The sequence below is a fragment of the Ambystoma mexicanum genome, chromosome 5q, assembly GCF_040938575.1.
Source record: "Ambystoma mexicanum isolate Mex_15411 chromosome 5q, UKY_AmexF1_1, whole genome shotgun sequence".
Taxonomy (NCBI): Eukaryota; Metazoa; Chordata; class Amphibia; order Caudata; family Ambystomatidae; genus Ambystoma; species Ambystoma mexicanum.
Window position 1 is genome coordinate 691,940,647 of NC_090933.1, and position 22,688 is coordinate 691,963,334.

At 43.2% G+C, this 22,688-nt stretch overlaps 1 protein-coding gene across 1 annotated transcript in view; it reads left to right on the plus strand.

Annotated features, from left to right (window-relative positions):
- PREX2 (phosphatidylinositol-3,4,5-trisphosphate dependent Rac exchange factor 2) overlaps positions 1-22,688 on the plus strand; it is a 1,458,907-nt gene that overhangs the window by 276,151 nt on the left and 1,160,068 nt on the right. The window contains exon 5 of the mRNA XM_069621155.1: positions 16,993-17,097. Within this exon, the coding sequence (XP_069477256.1) occupies positions 16,993-17,097 (105 nt within the window). The remainder of the gene's footprint in view (positions 1-16,992; positions 17,098-22,688) is intronic.

Consider the following 22,688-nt stretch of genomic DNA (forward strand, 5'->3'; position numbering starts at 1 on the left):
AGCCTGTGCTTGTGAACATGCCTCCCAGTCTATAAGTTGGATCCACCTCTCCAGCAAATGAAACACAGATGCATAGGTTCACAGCAGCAACAGGTTATATGCATGTAAGCATGTGGCCTTGGTTCATGCTCGGATGCTGTAATGCAGTAGGACACCATGATGAGTGTGCGTGTCCTGCAGCGCCCACAAAGATGTGAGCAAATGGTGGACATGGGTTTCCTGCTATGAACTGGGAACCCTAATACATGGGGCTCCTATGCTTGTATCAACTGGAATGTGTTTGACAACCTTACAGCTGTATGCCACAGCACACATGTAAACACAAGGGACTGTAAATTAGCCGTGTCGCCATATGTTTTACGTTGTATCGGTCACAGCTGAGCAGAGTTAGCACTGCACGTGTACATTGTTGTTGTACATGTTCAGGTGGAAGAGATCAATGTGTCACTGTTCAATGATGAAAGTGTGTGCTGTTGTGAGACTGCATATTTGAATATATTCATCAGAAAAATGTCATAAATTTGATATGCACACAGTACAAGTTCGCGCCTACAAACACTTGTGTACATGCGCGTTATCAATGCCATATCATATCATATCATATCATAATCATTTCATACAATCCCTGTCACTTCTGGCAGCCGGCAGGATAATCCCAGATGCATCTCTCTGTGGACACGTATCAATGCTGTTAGAACTCTACAGTGGTGACTGGCATAGTATACAAACCTCTTCACATAACATAACATTTACTGCAATAGTACTGACATTTAAAGGCTGCTTCCCTTTTATTGGGACAATGCTGGCACTTGTCATCGGAGCTGGCACACTATTATCTGTGCTTCTCAGTAGGGCTGTCATACTTGTAGGTGATGGTGATGTCACCTCTCAACCTGGATGCTATGCCTTGAATAGGAGGTTAATCACACTTGTCAGCTGCGCTACTATCAGTCACTTTTAATAGGCCAGTACTGTGCGCGCAAGTTTCAGTAGCACTGCTCTACGTGTAGTTGGCCATTACTGCCACTTAGCAGAACCGCTAAACGTTTGAGTGTACAGTAGTGACACATAGGTATGCTTGCTAATCTTGCATGGAGCAGTACCATCGCTTCTCAGCAGGCCCGCTACACAGTTGATCAGACAGTACAGACACATCTTAGTGGGCATGCTGGCATTTCCCTTAATGGGGCATTACAGTGCCGTTTTAGAAGGATTGCTGTTCTTCAGGACAGTGGTCACATGTAAGGCTGGTGTGCGCTGTAGGATGGTATTTATGGCATCCCTTTAACAGACCTTTTGTTGTTGTTCCTTTACTACCTCGCAACTCAATGCGTCATATCCATCCTCGCCCCCCGCTGTGGGGTTCTCTCTTTGTGTAGTAAGGTGGAGCACCCCTGCCAGCCACCTCTCCATTTGCACAGCTTACTTTTCATTCTTGCTTGTTTTCACCCAAACCCCTTCTGCCCCGTCCAGGGTTGTCCAACTGTTGGCCTTGAGTGACGGAATCCTGATGGGTTTTCAGGATATCCGGCATTAATATTCATGAGAAGATGTTTGTATACATTTAAAATCATGGTATGCAAATTTTCCTCATGGATATTAATGAGGGGCTTCCTGAAAATCCGACATGCTTCCAGCCCTTGAGGCCTGGAGTTGACCAAGACAGCCTGTGCCGTTCAGGGAAGGATGCAGTTCTGAAAGTCCAGTCACATTTTGTGAACTAGTCTTTGGCCCGACCAAGGCATTGGCAACATGATATGTTTTGTTTGCAAATACCACTGATATTGTATTTCGGCACACATGGACCGAACCTTCTGGCCCATTGTCTCCAGCATCATTGGCCTGGAAAGGGATCGAGTTTTCCTGTTTGAAGGAAGCCTAATTAGCCTTTGCCAGAGGCTAAGTGGTTTTGGAGCTTTAGTGCTTAATTATGAAAGTTTGTAATGTGCAAAGATGGCCCTATCTTCAAAAGGAGTGCGCTGTTTAATCAGCTAGTGTGCGCCCATTGCTTTTCTCTGAGGTGACTGTCTTTTGATTCAAAAAAATTATACTGATCTTTGGAAGTGCTTGCCCCAACGTAGGGCTCATTACACAACCTTCAAGGCTGCTGCACTACGTTAAAAAGAAACTTGTGTAGAACTCGTCCCCTACGCACAGCGTCTTACTCCAACCAAAGGATGCATGCATCTGAAAACAGCGAAATGGCCAGGTCTGTTGGCAGAGAAGGGTGTCACTCCCGCCATTCTTCGTCAGAGATTCTAGAATTCGCCTTTCCTGATTTAAAATATACTCTAAGAACACGTTTTCACTGATGACAGTCTGTCACAAACAGGTTCAGATTTTGAAGGAATGACCGTGTAAGTGGCACTTTGGCCTCTGTAGAAAAAGACAGTGGACTGCCTTAATACAAAGGCGAAATCATTCTCAAATTCACGTTTTCAATTTTTTTTGAAGGAGATAACAGAGATCCTTAAAATGACATGTAGTAGCAAATCCTGCTCCTCAGCCACAAGCATCTACCGTGTTCCAAATTAACTAAGGAAAAAGAGCCTAACTTTAATCCTGTTTCACAGCGTTTGAAACATATATATATATATATATATATATATATATATATATATATATATATATATATATATATATATATAATTGACAAAGAAATAGCATTGCCTGTCTTGAAACCTATTGTGAGAGAAAGGAAAAGAAGGCGGGAGTAAGGGATGGCACCCAGTGATTTCATTACAGAGGGGCTCATTAGAGGGTTGCAGATAAAATTCGCCAGTAGGTGGCGGGTGACCGGCAACCCTGTAACATCCTTACCGCTAGCCTGATATCCCGGTGCCAGCGGGATATCACAAGAGCGGCGGTAACAGTTACTCCCCGACTCCATGGAAATGGGGACACGGAAGCACTGCACCGTTGCCAACGGTGCTGGTGTTTCTGTGCCAACCATGCCAGTAGGGCCTGAATACCCGGCAGGTCAGGCCCTTAGCGACATGGTTGTATTATGTCGGACCGGAAAGGGCGCCGGCACGTTGCTACCGGCACCCTTATTTCGGGACCGCCGTGCTCGGAATGAGGCCCAGAGTATTGACACACACATTTTTCATTGCAGAATATAAATCGCCAAGAAACTCACCTACTATATACACTTTACATGTTTTTAAAGATAGAGCCTTTTGCATAGGGGATAATGATGCATTAGTGCCTGAGGCCACAGTAGGAGGTTAATGGGAGCTGCTCTGAATTTAAAAAACGTTGAAAATTCAAAAATTAAACATTGGGGGGATGAAAGAATCACGTCTAAAGCACATAGAACTGTAAGACATGACATGATATGATAGGCTATTTGTAACGCGCTTAATACCCAGAGGTTTCCAAGCGCAATTTTGGGGATCGAGCCTGTGTTCCTCCGTGTTGTCTTGCTTCCAAGGCGAGCACTTTGCCCCTGAGCTATCCTCCTGAGACATGCTATCGACACGGTTTGTCAGTAGAGCCTATTTTGGGGTTCTAAAAATGTATACAGCGAAACAACCAATCTGAAAGTTTTGACCAGAAATGGTCATATTTCTTCAAATAATTTTAGAAGCTGAATGATAATTTCCCAGATGCTGTGCTCATCTTTCCACTTTGCATTCCTTTCTCTGCTAATGCAGCCGTGCAGACTCCCGTTCATTTGAAGGGTTACACATGTGGGTTTCCCGCAGAATCACTCACGAACGTACAAAGAAGAGTATTTTGCGTCCCCTCATTTTGTAGGACTGGTGAGATGTATTTCTCCCAGTGATATCATCGCTGCAAAGAACACATTATCTAAAACCTGAATGCAGACGAAGAATCGCGTGCTCATTGTTTCGGCTGAAAAGCTTGATTCATTGAACAGTGATATGGCATGCCCGCATCTGGTAGCCATTCGACATAATGATTGCAGCCACTTAAATGCCGCCATCCTAATTAGTCTGCGTCTTCTGATACCTTAGTTACTAATGGCACATCGCAACGGTATCTGCTTTATACATACCACATGTGCACAATTTATTTTGCTGTTCTTTACAGTGATAACTGCTCAAGGAATTCAGGGCCTCTTAATTTAATGAGCCCTATTTGTCATAGCTCTGTGAGTCTAAGTCTAAACCATAGCAGAGCCAAGTGGGACGGAAACTTGACCTCGGGAAATCACAGTGCTGCATTTCTCATTGGCGCCATGTAGGTGAGAGAAGAGAGTCTATGTTGATGAGAGGAAGGAGGTGATGTAGGTGAGAGTGCAGATCTGATTTCAGTGGCAGAAGAGATCTGGTATAGGAGAGATCTGATGTAGGGGAGAGTGGAGACCTGCTATTGGGGAGAGAAGAGATCAGATCTAGGTGAGATGAGAGGCCTGCTGTAGATGAGAGTGGACATCTGATGTAGGTGAGAGACATATCTGAAGTACTTGAGAGGGGAGATCTGATTGAGATGAGAGATATGTGATGTAGGTGAGTGAGGAGATATGATTTAGGTTAGAAAAGAGACCTGATGTAGGTGAGAGAAGATATGTGATGTAGGTGAGATGAGGGGCCTGATGTAGGTGAGAGGTGAAATCATATGCAGGTGGGAGACATATCCGAAGTATCTGAGAGCAGAGATCTGATTGATGTGAGATGAAAAGGAGAAGTGATTTTAGGTAAGAGGAGAGACCTGATGTAGGTGAAAGGGGAGGTCTGATGATACAGGATAAGGACACAAACTCTATGACCTGTATTAAAGTTGCCGGTAAGACTGCCCATTTTAATTCAATGCCAACTACGAGCTGATGGATCTAGTTTTATAGCTTCATCAGCTATGCTTATATAGGGCTTCTTTCTTTTCAGTTACTTACACCACTAATATGTAATGCCACAGGTGCTCAGTGAATTACGCTTGGAGAAATGAGGGGTTGGGTAGGTGGAGTAATGCATGATCTGCAGACCTCATGAAAGCTGCATACAATAAATGGAAGCTGTAGTCTTACAGCCAGAGTATTTTGCAAGGAACATATCTTATGGAATTATTACCACTCACCAAACGAGGCACACTGGTTATGGTCTTCTGAACCATGCATGAATTATAGACCATGCTAGGATTCCAGCTTTGACCCCTCCATCTGAACCAGACACTGTACTTTGTCACACCAGTAATTAATGCAGAATTGTTCTTCTCTGATATCAAGAAAATAGAAATTGCCAAAAGAGACTCCTCCTTATCGTTATCATTATTGGGGTGATCTGGTTCTTTCTTTATTTTGTATTCATCGATGGGGCCACCTTTGAGCATCGTCAGACATTCAAAATGAGGAACCACCTCTGCAAACCACAAGTTGGTACGAGCTGGAAAACCATGTCCTATTCCCGAAATACTTGTCCACTGGTGATTGCAACCTGATGACCTCAGCAACTGTGCTTCAACCATGCACAGTCTTTCACCTAGTTTCAAGACAGCCTGGACAAACCAAAACAGTAGCAGAAGATGAAGGCCAATGTCGATCCCACCAAAGAACCGGCCTATCATGATTTCGAGAAGCTGCCCACCATGCCAGAGATGAAGCTGATTGGGCGTTCCTGGCACCAGATCCTGGAAATCTGCCTAATGGGACTTCCGCTCACGTTCAAGGGTTGCTATCCACTTTCTCTGCGGTTTGATTTTTTTTGTTTTGTTATAGGGGTACCCCAAGCTTCACCTCCCCAACTCATGCCCCTTTAATCCCCACATCGTTATTCCCCTACCACATACACACTTAGCAAAATAAAAATGTTTCAAAAGAAGTCTATGTAACAACTGCAAACTATCTCTAGGGCCCTCCTGCTTCAGGTAGAGCCTTACAGACTAGTTATCAGAAGATTGGGCAATTTAAGAGGATGACAGAGAATAACGTGGGGGGTTATAAGCATGTGTTTTAACCACAGATAAGACTGTGGGCCTCATTAGGACCCTGGCGGTAGCTGTGCCCTTATTAAGGGCACAGCTGCCGCTGGTAATGATTTTTTTCCGGGGCCCAGAAAAGGGCAATAACCGGGCCATGCCGACCTTGGCGGACCCAGTTATTGCCCTTTTCTGGGCTCTGGGAAAAAAAACTACCACTTCCCATTCACGCCCCATAGGGCTCAATGGGAATAGGGAGGATGCTAACAACGGGCCCGTTAATGACGGGCCCGTTGTTAGCATCCTGGACTGCTAGCGGGCCCCGCTAAGGACGCCTGGTCTGACCAGGCGTCCCTTAGCAGGTCCCGCAGTAGTCCTCGTAACAGGGCGGCCCGTGATGAAGGGTGCCAGTCCGGTACCGTAACAGTTCATTACGAGGCCGCATGCCACCTAATGAGACCCTGTGTTTTTTTTACCATCAGCTTTTGAAAACTGTTGACCACAAAAATAGAAAACGAGTAGACAGAAATTCATATATTTAATGCAGAAGGCACTGCCTTGTGTCCCAATCTTCTTTATTGAATCAGGGGAGGGCACAGTTCAGAATCTCCATTCACATTAGTGAAATAGTCTTTGGCACGACCGAGGCATTGGCAACATGATATGTTATGTATGCAAATCGTTCTGATAGACTCTGGAGTCCTTGAGACATTGTGTACTGCACTGTCTGCGTACAGGAGTCAACATTTTGGTCGATGTGTGATACAGCTGGAAAAATTGGCCTCAGATTGGTTTTGGAATTAATTGTTCGATGGACGAAATTCCTCATTGACTTTTGCACTTGTACGTTTAAAAAAAAAACACATTCATGTAGAGTTAGGGGAACAAGTGTATTTGTAATTGTTTTAGAAGGGGGTATACTGAAAATGAATTAAATGAGTGTGAAATGAAATGTAAATGATATGTAGGATTTTATAATGATTTTATGTCGTTTTACTGGTATTTGTGTAAATGTTTGATAAACTAAAGAGACAATACAAAATCACACAACAAAATCGTTCTGATAGTTGATTTTGGATTCACATGCTCCTCTGGGAGAATGTGGGGCTGGGTAGGTGAATGTCTTTTGGCTCAGAAATGAATACTGATCTGTGGAAGTGCCTGCCCTGCCTTGTGGACCAGTGGACAACCTTCTAGGCAGCTGTACAACGTTAAAAGGGTACTTGTGTACAACTCCTGCCCTCTGCATGGCTTCTTACATTTAGCACCCAAAGTTCTTGATAACAGGCAACGGGTGTAGACATGTGTGCAACCACATATCAACATTATAAAAAGATATCCTCCCTGTTCTGGGAGGATAGCTCAGCGGCAACATGCTCGCCTTGGAAACAAGACGACACAAAGCAACACAGGTTGATCTCCAGGTCTGTGCTTAGAAAACTCTTGGTATTAAGCACGTTATAAACACGCAACTAAGAGACATATTCCTGTAACAGTGCTTCGATGCCCCTGGGCTGTGTGAGCGCTTTAAAAATTCAAATAAATAAAATAAACAAATAAAGTTTTTAAAAAAGGTAGCTATACGCAAATTATGTTGGTTCAGTGATGGGGGTGAACTGGGTTGCCCAGCCCTTTAAGATGAGTAGCAATACCCTGGAGATGGATGGGGATGCAGATTGTGTTCATACATCAATAATCAAGACAACTCAGGTAGTTTGGCAAAAGGGAGTCTGTTTTAATGTCAAATATGTAAAACAGGAAGTACAACAGACATCAGCACTCGCTCAATCCTCTTACTCAACTTATTGTAGTAGGAACTGAGGTTATATCATGCAAATTCGTCATCAGTGACAAGCTGACCTGCGTCACTTATCCACGTCATCCTGCGTAGCAAACTACAAAACCTATTGGAGGGAGAGATAGGCTCTAAGTGAATATCTAGGTATAAGTTCCATATCAGTATAGAACAGTGAAGGAAAGTGATAGGGTACTTAACATCAGGTGGGGCAACTAAGCCCTCCCCTCAAAATGGCCACTATGAACGTCACTAAATACACGACATTCCATTGGCTGCACAAACTATAGGACCCTTAATTACGCGGTCCTCTACAATTGGTTGGCTTCTAGCTTTCCACCAATGATGTATCAATCCATCATCACCTCAATGGTCCAGTGTCAATTAGTGCTTTGAAGATTGGCCTTTAGTTTGTACTGTGCTCTGAGAAATTTAGGGAGTGTGGGCACATCCTGCCCTCATGCGTAGGCATGACCACCTTGATCGGCCAACTTGATTCTTCCACGTGACTGGAGACCATGGAATCGAGCCTTTTAGTGTATTTAATATTATTTTCTAATAATCCTCTGATGTCTTTTGTTTTGCTCAAGCCTTCCTAACAGGAGTCTCTGTTCTTTCACACGATTTGTATCCAATGTCAGCCAATTCCACTTTGATAAGACCTTGGCTTCTCGGCTCATCCAACTCCTTCTGCTGAGATTCATTTGTAATTCAATTTGCTTTTTAACTGCTAAACACTGAAATGAGGCCTTCTTGCTTAATGTTCAGCACTTCTCATAATGCGTAGTGGAAACATCCATCCTTTACTTGTTCAAATGCAGCTTTGTGTATATTGGTGCTTATCGTAATCTATTCACTATGAAGCTTGAGGCTAGCTTTTTAAGATTACTTTGCTGCTTGCGCTCCTGTTGCATCTGCACATGTATTAACTAGTTTAATATCTAGTTTAATATCTTCATCTGTTCCGGTGGAATAAGCTTACCAAGGTCACTTATCCTTGGTACTTTCTTGATGCCTTATAGAATATCTGCATCCTCTGGTCTCTGCATCTCTTCTGTGTGCGTCATCTCTTTATGTGTGACGTCACCATTCACCTTTGCTATTCATCTGCTCTGCTTCTTCAGGAATCTCATTTAAATGGCCATCATATTGTCTTGTATGCAGGTACGGTTTTCTGAATGGGTACCTTGCCTCCCAGATTTTCTTAGGTATTGGTACTCTTATTGGTACTGCACAGAGTCCACGCTCTGATCTTTGTTCAACTGCTCTGTGTATGTCTCATACTCTGGTTTCCAACAGACAGGTAATAAGGGCGGGGCGGTTCGAGTAGGGGTACTTGACTCCTCCTCCACAGGGGACACAAAGTGGCATTGCCTTGAGGTCAGCGAAGGTCACGGGCGACTCAAAGATAAGCTTAATGATAACATAGCTGCTTGGGTTAGGTAAGAAGTTACGACCACATTCCACCACTATAGGAAATTATGTCTCCATTCAAAGACACACATTGAGACCTTGAATTTTCTTTACTCAGTCTTTGACCTCTGTCGGCTGCTATCTCAGACTGGAGACTACCCCTGGGTGGTAGCGTTGCATGGTATAAATCAACATAACATAACTTCTCTGATAACTTTAAAACGGAGATTGTAAACTGTGAAGCCTGGACATTGCCCCTATCTGCCCCTGTCTCTTTATTTGAAGAAAAAAATATTTAGTTTTCTTCTGCTCCGTGTCTTGTTTTGTGTTTCCTTTATCACCCACGCCTCCCATCTAAGTGCAAATCTGAGCAAAATGCAACTAAGATCTATAAACCAGAGATTGTCATCATGGCGATGCAGAATGGGTACACCTGCAGGGAAATCCATGGAACATGTATATGTTATGTTATGTTATGAAATGTAACCACCCCCACCCCTTAACACTAACCCTAAAATACCACAGTTATGAGTACAAAAGTCGTATGTAGCCATCTTGGGATGGGACTGTTGCTATTGTAACCTCTGCTGACGATGAAAAACAATGGAAAAAACTCATCTTGACACTAAGGATTCAAACAGTTATGTGGCCAACATGGCACATCACTTCTGTTGTCAAAGAGGGGTATCACTCTTCCGCCAGGCAGGGAGCACTGGAGACTAGGATGCGTCATCCCATTTACAAGCAAAACACACAGGACACTCATTTCACATTCACATTTTGCACTTGGTTTTATGTTTGCAGCACCCGCATCCTTTAAAGTAGGGGTCTGCAGTAGGCAGGCTCCAGATGTTTGGGATTGCAGTTCCCGTGACCCCTCACTGTTTACTGTGCTAGTTAGGGCTGGTGGAATTTGTAGTTCAAAAGATATGGAAACCCGAAGGTTGCACATCCTTCCTTTCAGCCATTGTCCCTGCTCCTCCAATCATGCACATAAATATGAACATTTGGACCTCAGAACATAGCAATCTAGTCAGAACCAAGCAATCTAGTCAGGACCTAGCAATCTAGTCAGAACCTAACAATCTAGTCAGAACATAGCAATCTAGTCAGAACATAGCAATCTAGCCAGAACATAGCAATCTAGTCAGAACCTAGCAATCCAGTCAGAACATAGCAATCTAGCCAGAACATAGCAATCTAGTCTGAACATAGCAATCTAGTTAGTTGTGATTTTGAAGCCACATTGATGGCTTTTACTGTCCATAGCTAGCAGCCGTGGAAGAGAGGGTATGAAGATATAGCGTCCACTAATACATAAGACACTTGCATGCCAATAACAGTGCATTTGATGCCTGCTAACAATACACATGTATGGAGATTCCGGAATGTTGGTCGCAGAAGCAGCAGCTTAAGCCTGCAGCTCCTGGCCTTCTTCCTAAGGATATAATTATGAACTAAAAGAAGAAAATTCAGGAACCTGCCAACCCAACTCCAAAGAAACAGAAACCGCTTCTGGAGGTTGAGGATGAGGAAGAGACTAGCCCACAGGTAATTTACAAGCTACTCAGACAGGTGGCACAAGATGTTAATGAGGTTACGATGAACATGGCTGATCTTAACTCCAAAGTTTCACATTTGGACATTAGAGTTTCTGACTTGGAAAAAACTTCTACAAATATTGGCTCTGAAATGGCTGGAAGCTTCACGGCTTACAACATTTTGAAGAAAGACCTTTCCAGGGAGAAGGAAAGACGCTTGTATCTGGTCCTGAGTTTGAGAGACAAGAATATCAGGCTGATTGGTGTGGAGGAAGATACCAATCCTGCTGGAGAGAAGCTAATTCCTCTAATATTACAGATTTTAAAGGATTGCTAAGGTGTGGACTCTGCTGGAGAAGCTGATATTTATCATGTTTATCGTCTTGGCAGGTCTGTTGGTTCTAGACCTGGACACATCTTGATCACTTTTGTGCTCTCTTAAAGGAAGGAGTTTGTCTTAAATGCTGCACGAATTAAGGGTTCTGCTACCTTTAAGGGTAAACCCATTTACGTGTATCCAGATTTTCCAAAGGAATACCTAGAGATCAGGAAATCATTTAAATGTGTTACGGATTTAGCAAAGGAACTAAAGGTAAAGGCATTTCTTAACAAATATAATTTCTTGACACTTTCCTTGCCATCTAGAGAGAAGACTACTAGTGATCCAAAAGAAGCCACTTCTTGGCTGGAGAAACATCGTGAGATTACTGCTGCTGTTGAAAATGGGTCTGAAATGGAGTAAGCAGCTTCCTGGTATTTTTTGTTATATGGTCTTTTTTTTTTCAAATAATTTCATTATAATTTTAATATATACTTACATTCATTGATGAGAACAACATGGCGCCAATGGACTTTAACAGTTAAACATTTTACTTTTAAATGCTACTTGGATTAAGGCTGCGTGGTTTTCGGAACTGGTGCCGGCGCCTCGATTAGAAAAAAGGACCATGACTTTTTCGACTTCGTCAGCAGAGCACGTTATGTTTGTTTACTTTTGGCTTTGCGGTGAACGTAACTCACGTAAAGAATGTGGAATACGCGACCCGGAAGTTGGATGTCAGTGGAGGTGAGCAGTTTAGTGCTAACTGTAACATATTTAATACGCTCGTACTCAGAAGTAGTACAGAAAGAATTGACCTTCCATTTTGATTCTGGAACACATTAACCGCCTCATAAAAACTTGGGCTACGCATGGAGGTCCTTGGGATTTGTCACAATACTGCCTGGTAAGATTGCCTGCTCGCAACGTTGCCTTTATGCTTAACGCTTGTCCAGATTCTGTGAGTGCTCTCTAATCTACGGAACCACAAACTTTGCCCATACGACTCCGCTTTTTCAGTACGCGGAGATGGAGCTTTTTGCAACTATTATATGATATCTTGAACTCAGATTTGATATTTATGACATTTAGTGACATTTTCATTGCATTCTCTCGCGTGACCATCACGCTGCTTGTTTTTGGAATTGTTGTTTTAAGTTGCTGGATTATGTACTGTTTACCAGGTATAATTTTATTATATCCGTATTAAATCGAATAACCAACTTGTTATTGCTATAGGAGAGGTTGTGCTGGATTTTATAATCCTGATAGGAGCCTGATAATATATTAAAGATGTTGTAGTTCTTTAAATCACTATGATCTTTATCCAACCAATTTATATGAATGTGTGGCACTTTGTTCGTGATGTAAACTCATATCCTTTGGATTGTTGGACTGTGTGGATTGGTGTTTCAGCATTATAATTGGTTAAGTTTGCACATAGCTCCTAGTATATATATTTAGTACCTTTTGAGTTTTAGGTACTACACTAAGATCCTAGAGTATGTGTGTGTGTGTGACCTGTGCAAGTTTGTGCTTTGGTGCAAATGATAAGAAAAATGGTCTAGGAGAGGAACGTATTTATTTTATGGGGTATTAGATATGGTTTTGTGCTTTTAACCCCTCAATTGATATAACCATTTTTCTATTATATAGGATATGTGTTATTAGTGATTGTTTAGTAAATTTAATAGTTTTTAGGGTCTACAGAAACAAGCGCTTTTAAGGATCATTTAATGGCTCCGTCTGATGTTCTGTTTTTTAAACCACTTCATCTTTTTGGCTGAATTATACTTTTTGGCCATTTTGCTTGGCAGCTTCAGGTTAATCTGCTGCATATGATGATTAAATACACAAAATGTTATTTATTTTGCTCAGTAATGTTGCCTGCTTCGGTGACAGGGATAATATTTGACTGGCAATGTGTACATGTAAATTTATTGTGCTTTTATTTCAGTGAGTTCCTATTATAATTAGGGACGGGTGCTGGGGATATATGGGTTTTATGTTCTGTAGTGTTGGATATCAGCATTCTGTAAAATAGGGGGGGGTTCTTTATATTCTTTATTTATTTTGTAGAACTTTTACTTTCAAGTGTGACTCTTCATTTTTTCAATGAGATGGCATTGTCTATGAATCACGATTTGAAGGTGATGTCTTGGAATGTTAATGGAATGAATAATGTGAACAAAAGGTTTTCAATTGTATGAGTGACATGCAGTGTGATATTTACTTCCTGCAGGAGACACATATTTTAAAGGAAGAGATCAAAGGTTTGCAGAGGGTTTGGGTAGGCGAAGCATTTGGGTCGTGCTATTCTTCCAGATCTAAGGGAGTGGCAATTTTGATTCGAAATAATGCACCTATCAAGATTGTGCGTCAATATTCAGATAAAGAAGAAAGAATCATTCTTCTATTGGCGGAAATACAAGGCACCAATGTGACCTTAGGTAACATCTATGCACCATCCATAGATGATGGCTCTTTCTTTAGAAAGATTTCACAATTGACCGAGGATTATGACTCGCCCAACATCATTTTGGGTGGGGACTTTAACTTGGCGGTGGACTCACTGCTAGATCGTAGCTTTGGTAGGGTAGAGACGCAGAGAGATCCTCATTTTTGCTCTTTTCAATCTTTGGTAGCAGAGCATGATTTAAAAGATTGTTGGTGTTTAGAACATCCACATTTGAAAGAATTTAGTTTGTACTCCAACTCTCATTGTTCCTATTCTCGCATTGATATGCTTTTAACGGGAGGCAAAATGACCAAAAACTTCAAAACAGGGCAAATTGGAAGTATCGTGGTTTCTGATCATGCACCTATCTTTTTATCTTTAAAACTAGATTTTGAAATTTGTAAATCCTTTACTTGCAGGATGAACACCTCAATTTTACAGGATGAGGAATTGATTGAGAAAATTTGATCTGAGGCTGACCATTTCGTAAGAGAAAACCGTTCTGAGGGAATGAGTATTAAAGTAATTTGGGAACTATTTAAATGTACTATTAGGGGCCTCATCTTAGGTCTATCCAGTGGGAGAAGGAAAAAGATGGACACAGCAAGAGTGGATTTAGAAAAGTGCATTAAAGAGGTGACTAACGTCTTAGTGGCTAATCCTACATGTCCAGGTAAAATGAAAGAACTATGTGATCTTAAGAGGGAGATTAATAGGATTATTAATGAAAGAGCAGAGAAACAACTGTTTCACCTCAAATGTTCCTACAAGCAAGGGGGCGAAAAATGTGATCGCTGGCTAGCCTACAGGCTTCGACAGCAATATTCTGATTGGGCAATCACTTCTATTTGTAGGCCTGATGGCTATACAACATTTAATCCTGTAGAAATAAATAAGATTTTTAAAAACTACTATATGAAATTGTATCAGAATTATATAACGGGTGATGGCAAATCCTTTTTGAGTTCCTTGAGTTCCTTGGTAAAACCAAAAGTCTCAGAAGAAGAAAATGAAATAACTACAGAAGATATCAAACTTGCAATCTACAAATTGAATACGGGAAGTAATCGGGTCCAGACGGTCTACCCGTGGAGTTATACAAGATTCTTCCTGACTCTGCTTTAGAATTACTAAGGGACATGTATATCACCTCGAAGAAGGACGGTGTGCTGCCACCACCCACAAACCATGCAACAATTTATGAGTTTTTAAAGAAGGGGAAAGACAGAAATCTGCCAGCAAGCTACCTCCCAATAAGCTTAATCAACAATGACAATAAGATTTTGGCTAAGATCTTAGCCTTAAGAATTGATGACTTGATACAAACCCTGGTGCATGTTGATCAATCAGGTTTTTATTAAGAATCTTAGAACCTCTAGTAATGTAAGAAAGTTATTGCTGTCGATATCCCAGGCCCAGAATTCAATTGAGGATACGGCTGCCTTCTCTTTTGATGCAGAGAAGGCATTTGACAGGATAAATTGGAAGTATCTCTTTTCAGTCTTGAGGATAATGAACTTCGGTGAAAGTTTTATTTCATGGACAGCCCTTTTATATGCGCCTCCTACGGCAGATGTCAGGACTACTGGCTTACGATCTGACATGTTTGACCTAGATAGGGGTACCAGACAGGGTTGCCCCTTGTCACCGCTACATTTTGTCTTGGCAATTGAACCATTAGCAATTGCTTTAAGAAACAGTCAAGATCTGTGTGGTAGTGGATTTCATGGGTAAGGACAAAAGATTTGGTTCTATGCTGACAAAATCTAAATATCTCATTGTCGGTGTTGATGGAAATTGTAAATGAATTTTATAAAGTTGCTGGCTATAAAACCAATTGGCTAAAATCTGCAGTTATGCCTTTCTCATTTGCATGTGATAAATCTTTCGTTACATTGTGGGGCTTCCAATGGTGTGGGAAGAGAATGAAGTATCTTGGCGTGTGGTTAACTCCTAGGATAGAGAACATGATTGATGAGAACATGACTGAGGTGTGCAAAGATCTAAAAATGTGTTTGGAAAGATGGGCTCTTTTAAAATGTTCATTATGTGTAAACAAATGCTCTGAAAATGCCTTCTGCACCAAGAATTAATTACATACTTAGCATGATCCCACTGGAAATTAAAACATCCTATTGGAAAGAGCTAGAGAACTTAATTCAATCATTCATATGGGAGAAGAAACCTCCTAAATTGTAATTGTGGAAACTTCAACTTGCCCTGGAAAAAGGGGGCCCACGTATTCCTAATTTCCGGGTTTATCATATAGCATTTTCTTGTCAATTCATTTTACCATTCATTGAAGAATTGAAGAACAACCTGATGATTGGGCAATTGCTGAGGCAAGCCTTGCAGGCCTGCTTACACCAAGGGCAGTTCTTACTACGACCAATGCTGTTAGTAATAGAAATCCACTTACAGAAATTGTGGGAAAGCTCTCTATGCTTATTTGGTTTCTGATGCCTTGAAATCTCTGAATGCTTCGGTTTGGTTAAATGCAGCGATTAAGGAAAAGGGGAAGTCACTGTTTTGGTCGAATTGGTTTATTGGTGGTATAAAATGGATTGGTGATTTGTGGCAGAATGGAAATTGGATTTCTGGAATGGAGGTTTGTCAGAGATGGGACATTGAAAATTACACAGAGTCAGATTATAGATGTCTGAAAAGGATCATTGGAGAAGTGAAGTGACATGGTAAATATAGACCTTTTGTTTCCTGAAAGGGGGCTTGGAGAAGGTGTAATTGCAAGTAGAGTGTACAAACAAATTGTGGCTAATTACAAAGAAAATGTAAAATTAAGAGAGGAATGGAGTACGCGTATTGGACATGATATCTCACAAGAGGAGTGGTTGGGTATGTGTGGGAATGTGAAACTTTGTTCAATAAATCTAAGTGAAAGATTAAGACAGATAAAAATTCTAAACAGAGTATACTGGAGGCCGGAAAGATTGATGAAAAGAGGGATTACTGACTCAGATGATTGTTGGAAATGTTTGACTGAGGTTGGTACGCTGGAACATGTGGTATGGAACTGTTATGGGGTACAAGGGTCTTTGGTCAGATATTTGTGTAATGTGTTTATGTGTTCTAGGAACTGTAATTGGTCTTGATTTTAAAACTATGATCTTGGGCAGTGAAGTTCTATTGGAGGCTCTTTCAGTTTCGCAAAAGAAGTTTTTGTTCAGAGGTGCTTTAATTGGGAAAAAGGTGATACTCCCCAACTGGAAGTCTCCAAATAGACCGGCATGAAAGGACTGGATTTCGGAGATGCATGCTCTTGTGATTATGGAAGAGGAGATATATCGAAGTCAGCGAAAATCGAAAGTTTTTGACAAAATCTGGAGAAAATTTCTTGATATGTATTAGTTCTACTATTCTGTACTTTTTGTGCGGTGGGATAGGGTGGGGGTTGGTGTTCTTTAGTTTAAATTCCTGAGTTTCAGTTTTTTTTAAATGTATATATAAATATATATGATATTGTTTGCTATATCAATTATATTGTAAATTTAATGTTGACCTTGATTTAAGTTGTGTTTTGAATAAATAAATAAGTTAAAAAACAATACACATGTATTTATTCCCACAACAGAAAGATAGATTTCGTATTTATGATGAATACTGCAGCAACCACGAAAAGGCACAAAAACTTCTCCTTGAACTTAACAAGATACGAACCGTGCGGACATTTCTACTGGTGAGTACCTTATTTTGTTATTATACCAAAATGTAAATTGGTTTGTTCCTTAATTAACATGTCAGCTTGCCAGGCGAATTGTTTACTCGTGCGCACCCAGCACATTCACATTCACAACGTATGTGAAGTGTGCATTGTGCATACACAATATTTGCACCCCCATAGAACTCCCCTGTTGACTGCTTCACGCGTAGTGGAGAGGTCCACTGTTAGAGGGATCTCATATTGTGGGGCGTCAGAAATTACAGCTGCACCTGTGACTGGGGGAAGAGAGACGAGTCAGTGGGGCGGACAGCGAGCATTAGCAGCTGCATACAGAATAGGAACAAAGTTAATAACAATGTGATGCCGCTTAAAGAACAACACTATTTGCTTCAGCTGAATCTGTTCACTGGAACGATTTGAAGTTTATTCGTTTTGGAATGCAGAGTCGTTCTTCTTCAGTTCTGTGGAATAATGGCTATTTTATGATGCAGTTTCAACTCTCCTACTTATATGATAGCTCTGAGTCATTTGCTCTTCTTTCAGGTGAACTTGGCCAAACTGTATTCTTGCTTACTTGTGCTGCCATGTACATTATCAGGGATTTTCTCTATGACATGTACACTTGTCTTTCAATTAGCGCTTTTCACAAACACTGATCTTCCAGGAAAAGGAGCCGCCTAAATCACAATTTTTGTGTGGGGATTCAGAAAAGCAGTGGGTGGTGGTGAATTATTTAACTGCAGGGGCTTAAATGTTTCTCACAAATATGTGCGAGTGGCTGAGTGTATCCATGGAGCCCAAACCAAGCAAGGGAGATTTGGGAGTTTCTCTCCGAAGTAGGGACAACAGCGCACAGGAGCATTTTCCAACCCTTTCTCCTAATGCCGCTGCCCACAATATATGCCAGTATAGGAAACTTTTTCATGCTGGCTATGCCCACACATGTCTATGCTGGCTTCACCAAAATATGCCAATATTCCCATATAAGAACACACATGTTTGCTATGCCCATAGTGCCAAAAATTCTATTATGAGAAAACATCTCTTTGCTCGCTCTGACCATATTTGGAAGTATCCCAATGTAAGAACATGGTCTTGTTTGTTTTGCCTGTATAAATGCTATTCTGCAGTAAGATAAAATGCCTAAAACGACTGCACCAATGTAGAGCAGTACTGCCACAAAGAACCACTCATCATACTGGTTTTACACTTGATGGGTAAGAAAATATGTCCAGACTGCCTCCTCCATTCTAGACCAGCACAGCCATGTGAGAACAGTCATCATGTTGCCTTCATCCTTGATGGCAATACAAAATGCATGCCACAGTAAGAAAATATATCCAGACTGCCTCCTCCATTGAAGATCAGTATAGCCATGGGAGTACACTCATCATGTTGGTTTTATCCTTGATGCCAACAAGAAATGCATGCCACAATAAGAAATATGCCCAGACTGCCTCCTCCAATGTAGGTCAGTATTGCTATATGTGAACACTCATGCTGGCTTTACCCTTGATGAAAGTAAAGAAACGCCATTCCACAGTTGGAAAATATGTCCACAATGGAGCCAACAATGTATCAAAGCATGGCATCCTAAGAGCACTCATCATGCTGGCTTTACCCTTGATGTCCAATACAAATTGCCATGCCACAGTAAGAAAATAAGTTGAGACTGGCTCTGCCAATGTAAGCCAGTATGGCCACTCAAGAACACTCATCATTATCACTTTACCTTTGATTCCAAGTAAAATAAAATTCCATGCCACAGTAAGAATATTTCTGATGTTTGTTAATCTGCTTAGAATCACATGCTGTGCATAGGTCCGACATCCAGTGGTCACTGCGGAGTATTGCATTTTGTTTTTCGTAGTCGAAAAGGGGACGTCGAAAAGGCGTGTCTGTAACACTATCCCTATAGTGACGTGTGTTGTACCCACAATCCCTCACGCGTCGAGGTCCCTCAGATTGTTTTTTTCCGCCCAGCTAATGGTCGCCTTTACGCGGAGCTCCTCGAGAGACATTGCAGATTTCATCTCCTCGACCTTTGGTTGTTTCCTATATTAATATAGAACATATCGATCCCCCCCTCGACGCTGTCGTGAAGCTGTCTCCGCCGAGCAAGATCTTCGACGGAGGGGACGAGCGGAGGAGATCCTTCGGCGTTGCCGAACACGTGGCCTGGCCTCGCAGGCCAAATACAATAGGGAGAGTGGGGGTCGTGGGACATCTCTAATTTTTTTCTGAGAATGCCTTTCCTTTTCCCCTTCCTTTCCCTTGGGGTGGTTATCACGTTTTATTGCCTCGGCTATGGAGAGGACACCCTTTAGGTTTTGCCCGCTTTGCAAGGGCAAGTTTACTTGGAAGGACAAGCATTCACGGTGTAACCGCTGCTTGCCCCTCGATCACAAGGAGGAAGGTTGCACGGCTTGTCGGCTTCTTAAGCCGAAGACTCTAAAAGACCGTAGGGTCAAAAGGTGGGTGGCCTACGCTATGTCGAAGGCCGACGCTCCACCCACCGTCGCTACCTCCGACAGTGACGAGGAACGTGATACCACGACCTCCGCTACGGAAGTCGTAAACCCCCCTAGAGAGCGCCGTCTGTCCCCGGCCCCGACGGGCTCGGCTCACGCCCTGCTTATGGGGATGAACACCCCGGCGACACTGACGCACACAAGACCACACATAAGCACACACAACCCATGCCGAAGGCAAAGAGAGCATCAGCGCCCAAGGAGACGCAGGTTTCACCGGCGGCCTCCTCGGACCGTTCGGGTTCGAAGCCCCTCTCGCAACCGCAGCCGCGACCAGCGACTGGGCTTTCGGCAAATAAGGGCGCCGCCCCCAAATCATCGGCCGGAGTGCATCAGCAGAAAGCGCATACCGCCGTAGAGCGTTCGACACCCATAACGTCGAAACCACAGCTCTCCGCTGACAAACGAGTCGCTGAGAGCTTGGCGAGGATCGTGGTAGCCGACGCCCACAAGCGTACGCCGAAAGACACGTCGAGCGTTACGCAAAGGTCGAAAGACACGCCGAAAACACAGGGACAATCTCCTTCAGTCGAAGGGATTTCCAGCACACCTGAAGGCTTTTCGGAGGGCGACGGGACACTTTCCTCGACGTTATGACGTTATGGGAGAGGTCGAGCCGTTTTCAGCTACAAGACACCAATTTTCCCCCGCTAGACCGCTCAGGGGTACCCCATGAAACCATGGAGAGGCTCCATCTCTGCATGGAAAGAATGGAGAGGTTTATGAATGCCCAAAACCCTCCCACTCCAAAGAGAATAAGAGAAGGGCCTCAGGAGGACCCCAGGGCCAAAATTCCAAGATTAGGCAATCCCCACCAGGACACAGCCTCAGACTTCCACAGTGTGTATGACCTCACTGGGGAAGAACATTATTTTGAGGAAGAGGATGAGTTTATGGACGAGGAAGACGGACGGAACCAGGAGGAAGGTCTGGAAGACAGCCCAGACTTGGTAGGAGAAGGCTTCGGAGAAAATCCAGAAGAAGGACCTTCTCACCCCTGGCAATCACCATCAATATATTCCGACACTGATGCCCTGAACCTAAATCCTCCTGACATTTCACCTGTTAGAAACACGTCTCCCATTGACGATCAACCCACATTTAATGCCCTGTTGCGTAGAGCAGCAGCACACTTCGAACTGGACACTGGGGAGCTCTCCCCTGAATTAGACTTTGTAGAAAGGGTAATTAAGGAGAAACCCCCGGTCAGTCAGACAATTCCCCTCCTCGCTTCTGTGAGGAGAAGAATCATCCCTTCGTTGTCCACACCCGCACTAATCAGAGGGGTCAATCCTAGAATTGAAAAACTTTTCACTCCTTCACCCTCAGACCCGCTGTACATCAGGGGACATTCCATTCCGGATTCCCTGGTGGTAACCAACACAAGAAAGAGGGCAGGGGTACCTCTTTCCACCAGTGAGGCACCACCTGACAAGGAGGGCAAGCGGTTATATGCCCTTGCAAAAAGAATTACATCCTCGGCCGTCTTTTCGGCAAGAATTGCCAACAACAATTCTTTGCTCGCTAGCTATGCGGACGCGCAGTGGGCCAAACTGCGCAAGGACGCCGAAGAAGCGCCGGAACCATTACGTACACGCCTGCTTTCAACTATTGGCGAAGGAACCCAGGTCAACCAGAGTATTGTAAAGAGCTCTCTGGATGCGGCAGAAACTGTGAGACGTTCCCTAGTTCAGGGAATAGTCCTAAAACGACACGTATGGCTACGCAACTCAGGGTTCAAACTGGAGACACAGGCGTCTTTAATAAATAAACCTGTTGAAGACTCAAACCTCTTCGGGAAAGCGGTGGATGAGGCTCTGGAGATGGCTAAAAAAGAGTTCGATATGATCAAAACTCTTGACCAAATCTCTAAGCCCGCTACCAGGCGCGGCTATGGTAATAAACGCTTTTTTCGTGGCCAACGCCAACAACAAAACCAGCAGCAACAGTACCCTGCCACCAATTTCCAGACCAATAGTGGCCAGTACAGCCAAAGAGGACAGCGCCGGGGCAAAGGAAGAGGGCGTGGGTCCACCCCCAGAGGTTCCCAAGCCCCTAACAACACCAAGTGACGCGAAGATTCGCGTCCCCTCCCATGCAACACTGGTCAGGGGCCGGATAACATCCTTTCTTCCAGCATGGGAGGGGATAAGTCAGACCGCTGGGTACTTTCCACCGTAGCCCACGGATACTGCATCGAATTCAACAGTTCCCCAACATACAAACCCCCGAGGGGACGACGCATGTCACCGGAACATCTTGCCATCCTTCTACAAGAAGTACAGCAACTGCTGGAAAAAGGAGCCATAGAGGTCGTGCCTCTATCTCAGGTAACGGAAGGTATTTATTCAGTGTACTTCCTTGTACCCAAAAAGTATCTAACCATGCGCCCTGTATTAGATCTGCGCCCAGCGAACAAGTTTATCAAACCCCAAAAGTTTCGTATGGTGACCCTACAGGAAGTGATCCCACTGCTATCACAGGGAGATTACATGACAACATTGGACATGAAAGATGCATACTTTCATATTTTAATGTTGCCAGCACACAGAAAATACCTCCGGTTCATGATAGAGGGCAAACACTACCAGTTCAGAGTGCTACCCTTCGGCATAGCATCAGCACCAAGAGTATTCACGAAGGTACTGGCAGTGGCAGCGGCCCACCTGCGCAGGTTGTCCATCCCAGTTTACCCTTACCTCGACGACTGGCTCATAACAGGGGATTCTTACGAAACATGCTTCTCCAATACCCAAAAGACTGTAGACCTTTTGTTCCAGTTGGGCTTCTCCATCAACGAAAAGAAGTCCAGCCTAGACCCCAGCCAAATCAAACAATTCCTAGGGGCTCTAATTCAAACAAAGGACGGCCTCGTCTTCCCCTCCAAAGAGAGGGTCCAAAACATGTTGTTTCAGATCCCTCAATATGTATCCGGTCGAGAGGTGACGGTACGCAAAGCAATGCGCTTGCTAGGCATGATGGCGTTGTGTATTTATTTGGTACCTCACGCGCGCCTGCGCATGCGCCCAATGCAGGAGTGGCTCAACAGCCAGTGGTGTCAGGCCAGCGGACTAT